Consider the following 11,152-nt stretch of genomic DNA (forward strand, 5'->3'; position numbering starts at 1 on the left):
ATTTAGTTTCATTCTTCAGGGCATTCATTCCATACAGCGTCTACAGGCAACTTATTTTCTATTCAAATTTACTGCATGAGGTAATTTGAATACGGCAATTTATCAATTGGTTTGCTTGAAGCATGTGTGAAGTCATTACGTCCCCTGAGTACATGTGGCCTCAGTAGTCGCTCTGATTTATTCCTTATTTTATTACCTTAAACTTCTACACGCTTGCAGGGCACGGCGAATGCAGCGATAAAAACCTAGTTACTGTAATGACCGCTCAAGCATTAGTTGCAACTACATTTTTCACTCTCATCTCGGCCCCATCAGTAAGAAGGCAAGCCCGCATAACATGGTTGGCCAATATCTGTACCATCTCTGACGAAACGACATGTTTTAATGTTCAATTACCGCATATCGCTAATATTGATTTGTGTTACCGGGGAAAACCACGCGGTTTTCTGCCAACATTGTTACTCGTTATGACGATGCTATGTAAAAGGTTTAGAATACAAATATTAACTCAGTTTGATATTTATACAACAACACATACAAGGAAAACGTTTTTCTCCGTTGGTTTTAGTATGAATGCTCGACTCTATGCCTTTGTAAGCTGATCAGCATGGGGTTATGCTTGCTTGAGAACCCACGACTGAGGTGTGCAGTTACTATGGCGTTTGTCGAGTCTCATAGACAGAACAAGCCGTGTGAAATTAGCTGTGAAACAACAGTGTGCCGTGCTCGTTTTCTCGTCAACACTGCCAAACCTCATGCTAATTCAGTGCACCACATAGTCTTCGCTGTATTGAATGGCGACAAATATAATGTTCAACTTACCGTTACCGGCAGTCAGTTGATCAAAGGCCACGAAAATCAACATCATGGCGAGCCAGATCATTTCAACCGTTACGTGAAAGTCCATCCTGTCTCATTTGAAGATGAATATTTACAAGACTTCGGCATATGAACGACGATGTAGTTAAGTCGCGATTTTGTTCCCTGCCACGGAAGCCTCGTCTACGCTGATGGATGGAAGCAATACGCTTTCCCCAATGAACTTTGACCTGCCCTGCGGGAGGAAACAAATGGCTGGAGTAAACAGAGCGCTAGCTGAATAGAGGGGTGCTTGTATAGTTTAAGTACCAAATTTAAGGTTGTAGAATATAAATTACATATCTCCAATAAAGAGTTCAGTTATGATCTTGTTGGCGTCTCTGTCTCTTTAAAAATGAGACAGTGGCTTAAGCAGCACAAAGACATGATTGCAGGAAAATTAAAACCGGAAGAATTAATTATTTTGTCTTATTATTGTCAAAATTTTTCACTTCTTATTATTTGTATTATAGCCATTTTTCATTCCGTCTGAAGTACATAGCAGTCTTTTCCTTTCATTTATTTCCACTTTCGATGAAATATTAATCGATTTGTTTTTTCCAGTGAAAGTAAAACAAAAGTCCCAATTTATGATGTTTATTACGTTCATTATGTATTGATGTACAAATTAAATTTTCCTTTGCACCACCATTAAGGAAACTATTCTTTCGTTCAAACTGGTTCACAATGTGCAAACAAGCGAAATAAATTCAATAGATGATGAGAAGGGTTACCATAGTTACAGACGTTATTACAAACGACATGGGATCATGTAGCAGTAAGATTTGACACTTTTATGTTCTTATATTCAAAATATAACGTCTACTATCAAATGCATCATCATTATTAGGGGCTAACAAATGAGATTCAAGACTTAGACTCAATAGCGATTGACGTCAAAAACAGCTCTATAATTTGGCCTCTTGAGAAACACAACTGACTATAAGATTTTGTTACTGGGGTGACTGAAGAATTTAGGTTGATTCAGTCTGAAAATATGAGTTACATTTGATTACAAAAGTGTTATTTAATAAATTGAATGCATTTCATGCTCGATTTCAAGGGAAAGACACTTTGATTTTGGAATTCCACCTTGTAACCTTTCTCCATTAGTGCTTGTCAAATTCAGACAAAGCCGGTCAAGATTGAAATGAGATCTGAACGCCTCCCTTCGAAGCGTGTGATGCTAACACTATCCAGGACTAAAATGAGCATAACTATCGATATTTATGGCATTGTCACTTTTCATGCATTCTCAAATCCACAGTCATGATGTCAATCAAACCTCCCTCAATGCATATGAAATGACAGTTCCAGTGGTATGTCACGACAAACTAATACCTACTAAAAGTACACAAAGGAATACATATGTATAGTAATATTGGGCTTCTCCATCCTTTTTCTAAACACATGATTGAAATATAACCTATGTGTGTTTTAGCACGTGTCAGAATATAAAATTAAGAAAATAAATTAATGACTGCCTAAAATAAATCAATATATTTTTGAATGTCAATGTGCAAGGTATTTGTATTTATACATACTGACGCACACAAAGACTGCAGTGCACTGCTTATCTATATTCCTGTGTTGATACAAGACAGGGCCAAGCAGTAGATGTATATAACGACAACCATATTTACCGATAATATCTCATTGGTGGCGGTACATAAATGTTGTCGATTTTGTTGAAATTGATAAAACATGTTCGTGTCGTCAGAGATAACGGTATTTGCAATCGTGGGTGGCAAGTTGATATCTACAAGGCAAGTTTACAGTGTTAGAAAGGCCCCCATAAAGACTACACAGCCATCACTTTGCAAGCAAAGCAAGGCAACACTGATCGCACCTTCGATAGTGAAATATTTAGCAGCGGAAAATGGAGAATGTGTCGACGGCCTGTGGACGTCCATTGACTTTCAAATTGAAAGCGTCTATATAGGGATTTTTGAAAAATGTTGTTACAAATACTGGAATGCTAATGCGAAAACGTGTATGAGCTGCTAAACTATAGATGAACACTTTATCATATCTAGCATAATTGTAATTATCAACTCTAAATTTTCATTCCTTTAGTCCCTCTGCTTTCTTCAATTTCAGATTGACACCTTACTAGTTGTAATTTTTACTTTTTAAATTTATTTATTTATTTATTTTAAAAGAGTTCACACATGAAAATATATATTTAATAATATCTGAAATTACATTTAAATAGTGGAATTAAAGCTCGAAAATTGCAACTATAAACGTCCATAAAAACAAATATTACACTTTTAAAGAAGCTTGAAGTGGTCATCCTCTTTTGAATAGTTCAAATGTAAATATCTTTTTAGTATTTGTAATACAAAAATATAAATCTGTTTTGATACAGCATATGATACTGATTGATTTCCTCATCTTTAAATAGTTTGAACTACTGGCAGTACAAGTATTCGAAATTTTCACATAATTTCTATTTTCTCTTTTCATCAAAGCATGGTCAGGCTAAATCAAATATGGGAAATTTTTATGATTTCGAAATTCACCAAACAAGATCAGAAATTGCGCTAAACGTTGGAGACATAACTAACTTCGTTTAGGAATTTTTGACGGTATGAATCAGAGTGAAATATGAGATATATCTAGCACTGTTGGTTAATTGGAGTCAAAACGATGAATCTGGCTTGCTGACAAAATGAAGTGTTACGTCATTCCAAAGCCTGCGCATGTCTAATTGTGGAACAGACAATGCTTGGTCACGTGTCAAATAGCCTTCAATTCACCAAAGGTCAAGCTTACAGCTCAATGATAACTCCTAGAACGTGTGGATCCCGTATTTGAATATTGATGAATCTCTTAAAGGTTATTGATAATCATTTGCTGTCCTAGCTTTGAACTCTCGAAAATGAGAACTTGTAAAACGATGGCATCGTGTTTATCCCTCTCTCTCTTCCTCCCCCTCCCCCCCCCCCCTCTCTCTCTCTCTCTCTCTCTCTCTCTCTCTCTCTCTCTCTCATTTATTGTAAGACTAGTTACTAGGACCTGGTATTACTATTTTATGCCAAAACGGCAAACATCTTCATCGACATGTGATTCATTCGATAGATTTTTAATGCCTTTGAGGGATCTTAGCTGTCGGCCATCTTCAAAAAAAACCCGGAAAACATTTTTATTGCAAACCGTCATTGCGCCCCCTGTAGTCAAAGTTATCTGACGACACGACAAAGATTCATTAATAGTTCAGCCCTCTTTCGAACTGGTACAGTTGCACTCCAACCGCCGTATATTAATTAATTTACATTACTGAAAAAAGTAGATATCCTTCAAGCACAATTAATAACGGCTTTTGGCCTTCTGGTAACTCACGACACAGATATAACAAAAAGAATGCTCAATTACCAATTTTAGGCGTCACTGAAAGTGAACTCATGAATTTTATTGTGATGAATAACAGTAAGTTAACTTTTTCGGCTCAAATATGAAGTCATAAATATCTCTGTTTATTCTTACTAGTCGAGGTTGTGACTGTCTTTATGCAAAGAGGTTCTGTCAACAAAGATGTTAGAGTTCGTGAAAACGTCTTTCCATTACGAGCATACACAGTGGATACTGAGAAAACAAATAGTTTTGTCGTTTCATATCATCTCACGGTAATTGAATGTATGATGAAGATATATCATACTACAATGCAGTTTGCTTCAAGATATATTATACTACAATGCAGTTTGCTTCTAGATATACCATACTACAATGCAATTTGCTTCAAGATATATCATCCTACAATTCAATTTGCTTCAAGATATATCCTACTACAATGCAGTTTGCTTCAAGATATATCATCCTGCAATGCAATTTGCTTCAAGATGTATCATACTACAATGCAGTTTTCTTCAAGATATATCATCCTACAATTCAATTTGCTTCAAGATATATCATACTACAATGCAGTTTGCTTCAAGATATATCATACTACAATGCAATTTGCTTCAAGATATATCATACTACAATTCAATTTGCTTCAAGATGTATCATACTACAATGCAATTTGCTTCAAGATGTATCATACTACAATGCAGTTTGCTTTAAGATATATCATACTACAATGCAGTTTGCTTTAAGATATATCATACTACAATGCAATTTGCTTCAAGATATAATATAACACTACAATGCAGTTTGCTTCAAGATATATCATACTACAATGCAGTTTTCTTCAAGATATATCATACTACAATGCAATTTGCTTCAAGATATATCATACTACAATGCAATTTGCTTCAAGATATATCATCCTACAATTCAATTTGCTTCAAGATATAATATAACACTACAATGCAGTTTGCTTCAAGATATATCATACCACAATGCAGTTTTCTTCAAGATATATCATACTACAATGCAATTTGCTTCAAGATGTATCATACTACAATGCAGTTTTCTTCAAGATATATCATACTACAATGCAGTTTGCTTCAAGATATATCATACTACAATGCAATTTGCTTCAAGATATATCATCCTACAATTCAATTTGCTTCAAGATATAATATAACACTACAATGCAGTTTGCTTCAAGATATATCATACTACAATGCAGTTTTCTTCAAGATGTATCATACTACAATGCAGTTTTCTTCAAGATATATCACACTACAAAGCAATTTGCTTCAAGATATAATATAATACTACAATGCAATTTGCTTCAAGATAAAATCAAGACTGCCCCTAAAGAATTATCGCGTACACTTCTGGTGTCATAGAAATCAGTGGAAAGAACCGTGGCGCCTTCCCCTTAATGAGAGTAACAGATTTCGTCTCTGAAAAGCTGAATGTAAATGGTAATGTACATTGACTTATTCCCATCATGAAATACTGGAAACATGGCATTTGAGAATCAGATAAAAATGGAATAATTAATTGATATGAAATTAGATAATGCTTGAAATATGTCACATTTCTTCCGTGGCCAGGTGTTACTTGCATTGACTAAATTTACCGTGAGAAATTTATTGACTAAATTTACTGTGAGAAACTTATTCAATGCAAGTAACACCTGGCCACACTTCTAATATATAACATAAAAACTAAATACTCCAGTGACCTTCAACTATATAATCTCATGGAAGACTAAGATGACTGATTGCGACTGGTACCAAACTATATTTGAAATTTTTCGTTATTTACCTATATGACTTATAATAAGCTTTGAAACTCCACGAATATTGGTAAAATCAGAATCATGGTGCGAAGGATGTTTCCTCTCAGTTTCAAATACCGGGAGTTACGGGGAAATGACTAGCATGGATTCTCAGTCGAAATCAATAATTTTGAAATGGTGAAAAATATACGTCGACATATTATGATGCATATTTAGTGAGACAAGTAAAAGGGAAGGAAAATATAGTGTTGCTGTTTTCGCAGGCAGTTCTAGATGATTGAAATACCACAGGAAATACGTCACAGTGCATTAGCTGTGCTCGCTTTTGAAGTAGTTCGGGTGATTCACAGGAGATGTAAATTTATTCCTTGTTTTCAGAACTGAGATCTGTCAACTGGCGCTTGACAAACTCCCAGCCATATACATATGCAGGTTTAACTAAACATGACCCTGTTGACGTTAAGCGTGTCAGGTTACAGGTTTTCTTTTGGCGTTTTTTACCAGTTTCTTTGTCATCAAAAAGTGCAGTGGAATGATAATTAATGTTTTACTCAGCGGAAATTAGAAGGGAAATGGCGGTGGCTTCAGTCAAACACTCAAAATCAACACAGAATGACAAGCTACTATTTGAGTGTACATCCGGGCGTCACGGGCTTCAGGAACTGCAAATAAATGTCGTCAGAGTCAATTTGTGACACAAATATTTAAGAAATTACCAAAACGCTTTTATTCCATTAGAAAAGATTGCATGTATCGCTGTCTTGTGTATTGGCGTGAGTGTCAATATCAGTGCCAAATAAAACTATCAACGTTGGTTGGTGAGATTTATTTCTGGTTTAAACCGTTGGACGTTTGCACGCACGGAAGAAGTGAAAACGCATTCGATTTGTTATGGCCATCTCTCAGGTCCCAATGATGATAGATTTGTTATGGCCATATCTCAGGTCCAAATGATGATACACTTTATTGCATTTTCAATCTAGGCTGATGTTAACTCTTATCTATAATTGGATTATATTGTGACGTGCAAAAATTAATGTCATGCTCGTCGCTTTTAACACCAATCTGTTTGCAACTACCTTCAGATTTGTTGCACAAGGTTTTGTATGCATATAGCAGTGTCTAAAACATTTAAAGCTGTCTCATTCGCGGCAAATAAAAAGCAAGACAGATGTCCTTGTAGGAAATTACTGTGCTCGATGATAAAAGCAGAAAGCTATTCTGTCATGGCGCGTTAATTCTTCATCGGGGAATTAACTGTTTTTAATGTACTTGCCTGGTACAGACATTCTCTAAAAAGCAAAGATAGTAAGCCATCTTGCAGAGTAAAAATCAACAAATACTAAATGTTATTTTGCTGATTGAGAAGAGCGAATATTTAGATATGTACAAGTCCAATGTGTGCACGCGTATTGCATACGCTTCCGCGTGCTGTTAGTATTGTCAAAGATATAAGCAAAGTATTCAATGAACGGTGCTGAATTGTATTGGTAGAAAAATTATGAATAGTATGAAGTACTGATTCAAGATCCAGATGTGATGTAAGTTTTTGATTTGCTGTCAAGGGGTTTTAAAAACGTCAAGTCTATTGGATCTCAAGACCCATAGGTTTTGGAGACGCAAAGAAGCCGATTTGAAATAAACACACAAAATATTCTGAAGGAGAAAAGACATTGCAAGGCAGAAAAGTTTTCAAAACAAGAGTAGAAATGACAACAAATATTTTTATGGTGCAATAAATCTATGGTCATTGTATTCGTACAGTCAAAGTGGACAAATCAACAATGGGATAATGTTTAGCTTTACATGACGGATAACCGTGAGTCTGTCAAATCTCTGCACTTTCTGTAATGATAACGAAAAGTCACTATGTATCTATTCATGTTAGATAGTTTTGATCGTCGATTTAGTTTCTCCATGCACTCGAAAGATGACCACTTCAGGGTCCAAGGTGTTTAACAATATTTTTTTGCGGATTTAAAAGAGAGTTGTTTTGGCCGATATATAAGGCTGGTTCGAGTTATCTTTTCATCCGCTTGACCAAGCTTGTATCTGAAAGTTTGATGTAACTCACCTTGATACTTTTCACAGTTCCCCCTGTTTTTATTCTCTCCAAAGTATCTCGAGATGTAGCGGTGTATATGCAGACTGATTATTGTGCCTTAAACTAGAAGGTTCAAGAAAGCATTTCGGTGCCTGTAGATGACCGACCGAGGACATTTATCTCGAGATGTCTGTCGAACATTATCAAAATATTATACTTGAACAATCCATGGTCTAAATAAGATAGTTTATATTAAGTGATGAGAGAACAGTATGTTAAGGGGTCAGATAAAAGCTATAGTCTTACAAAAGTACAGATCACTCTCATGTCGGTGATAGTCACTTCGAGAAGCCCACTGTATAAAACAGATATCATCTTAACTTGATTTACGTCACTGAGTGTGGAATGTGTCGACTCGACTCGACTTGAATAATTAATGACTAGCTTGCGAAGACTGCTGATGAAGTTTTTTCTTCGTGATCAGTTTATGTTGCATCAGCTCGATTGGCTACTGCTGCGTCAAAAAGTTTTACCTCATTTCTTCATGACACATTGCGAGTGTATCGTTTTGTGTGATTACACTACGTAACCCAAACGTGGATTTTATATATGCGTGGATGAGCTCAATACCGGTAGATTTCCTACACCTCACTAATATTCGTTTGTTCAGGCTACTAAATATGTACTGTTGCATATATTAAAATCTGCTGGAATATATTCGACATCTACATAGTATGGACTTAACTGAAGTCAAAGACGACATGTTCTATCGAGTGCAAACACCATAATCCATTGTGAGAAAGGAAAGGCTTCGAGTAAGACTGCTCAGAGGCAGTGGTAAAATCAACCATATTCTCTCTCTCTCTCTCTCTCTCTCTCTCTCTCTCTCTCTCTCTCTCTCTCTCTCTCTCTGCTTTACTACAACAACAATGATATGTGGTCATATTCGGGGAAAAATATTGATATTGTCAACAGATGTTACTTGAGTTTGAGAACATGTCGTCTGATCTGAGAACATGATTTACTATGATGTATAATTACAACATATCTGTACACTGTTATTTCAAATCACGTAATTATTCAACAAAATGAAAGGGGTCACTGAGGCACCTGGCCAGACACTGTTCAACAATCTACGTCATGTATATGCTGTATAAGGAGTTCGTTACAGTCATGAAGTATTATGCAATAGGGATTTCAAATCAAATTTCCTAATTATTGTGTTCCGTAATTCCGTACAAACGAAGAGAGGGAGTTACAAGCTTTAAGAGTGACTGTCACCACGGTGATGTTCAGTAACTGTAAATTGCTCGGTGACGGTAAAATCTCGCCGTGCCTTGCACTGACACCATTTTTCAAATAATAGTAATAATATGTCAGCATAGGTAATGCTGTAATGTACATGGAACTGAATGAAGTCCCTGACACAGTAAATTAAATACATCTCACAGATATTTTGTCAGGTTGTAAAATCAATACTTACGTTCCATCGGCAGCGCAGACTATGTTTTACAATGGATATGCTTCCCCGTTGTGTCTTGCCAAGTCCCAGAAAGGCCTGTCGTGGTAGCTTTGTGGATAAGGCGGCTTGCCCCGTAGGTGAAATGTTTGCATGACAAAACGCCTGAAGAACGGGGTGATTTAATGAAAATTGCATTCCCATCTCTGAGCTCACATCTCGCTTTTAATGCCGATTTGAAAAGCGTGACACAGAAACCTTCCTTTCAAATGAAGGCACATACATACAGCCTTCAAAATAAATTTCACCACAGTGTCTGCAACCAACATTAGCGTCGATGGACTCTGTAAACTCAATGAAGTGCATATATGTCCGTGTAATTGACGTATTACATCAAGTCGCATTACTCGATATGACGAGTATCTGCGTTGCGTTGCCTCAATCTGACTACCACTGTCATATATTTTACTAATAACAGCCATTGCTGATGATGACCAAACCAAGTTAATTTACTAATTTGTGCATTTGTCATGGAACTTTGGTCGGTTATTTTTGTTTGAAGACAATCTTCATTCGAGGGCCACTTTTACGTGTAAGCGTTGAGTAGTATTTTAATGCTCGATCAAACACAATCACAGTGCAATGAGTTGTGTGGCTTGAACATTGAAAGTTTTTTTTCACATTGTGATATTAAAGGTTATTTTTATCATGCGATGGTAACATATGACTTCAGTCGCCATGTCGTAGAGTTGATCTTAATAAGTGAGGCGGTCTATCTTGTAATTTGATTATGACACATTTTATCCAAGTGTGCGACTAATTTAATCAGATTTTCCGTATTAAATTACACAATCAGAATTCACCTTACTACATGCACGATTGTTCGCCCATCCGGGATAGTTAATTTACAGTGTTCTCATAGTGGAGATAGTGGCAGAAGTAAGATAAATATCGGGGACAGTAGATAGATAGATAGATAGATAGATAGATTGATTGAGAGATAGATAGATAGATAGATAGATAGATAGATAGATAGATAGATAGATAGATAGATAGACAGACAGACAGACAGACAGACAGACAGACAGACAGACAGACAGACAGACAGACAGACAGATAGATAGATAGATAGATAGATAGATAGATAGATAGATAGATAGATAGATAGACAAACAGACAAACAGACAGGCAGACAGACAGACAGACAGACAGATAGATAGATAGATAGATAGATAGATAGATAGATAGATAGATAGATAGATAGATAGATAGATAGATAGATAGATAGATAGATAGATAGATAGAAGTCATGTTTTATGTACTGACTTATACAAATGCAAACACCAAACTTTTGACATTTCAAAAGGCCTTGCATAGTAACAATTCCCTGTAGGCAGTGTCCAGTGCACGCTACGGGTGGCCAAACCGCTACCATCATTATCTAAATTGCTTTTTTGATAAATGAAGCTGAAGGCCGGCAGCGGTATGAATCATCTAGACAACAGTGTGAACGATTCCTCGAAAAGTTGTAAGGGTGTAATTATCCGTGACCGTTGTGCGTCAGAGAGATTAGGAGAGATAATTTTACAGTTTTTCTCAGCAGAAAGCCCACTCATCCGGCAGAAGAATTTGACAAAATTTTGTTATCAAATAT

The 11,152-nt window shown here is 36.2% G+C and overlaps 1 protein-coding gene across 1 annotated transcript in view; it reads right to left on the reverse strand.

Annotated features, from left to right (window-relative positions):
- Nucleotides 1-9,606, reverse strand: part of LOC139151518 (neuronal acetylcholine receptor subunit beta-3-like) — a 47,577-nt gene extending 37,971 nt beyond the window's left edge. The window contains exons 1-2 of the mRNA XM_070724407.1: nucleotides 9,523-9,606; nucleotides 823-1,054 (exon numbers count right to left, since the gene is read on the reverse strand). Of these exons, the coding sequence (XP_070580508.1) occupies nucleotides 823-907 (85 nt within the window). The 5' untranslated portion in view covers nucleotides 908-1,054; nucleotides 9,523-9,606. The remainder of the gene's footprint in view (nucleotides 1-822; nucleotides 1,055-9,522) is intronic.
- Between the last annotated feature and the right edge of the window lie 1,546 nt (nucleotides 9,607-11,152).

This window comes from Ptychodera flava, chromosome 2 (assembly GCF_041260155.1).
Source record: "Ptychodera flava strain L36383 chromosome 2, AS_Pfla_20210202, whole genome shotgun sequence".
Classification (NCBI taxonomy): Eukaryota; Metazoa; Hemichordata; class Enteropneusta; family Ptychoderidae; genus Ptychodera; species Ptychodera flava.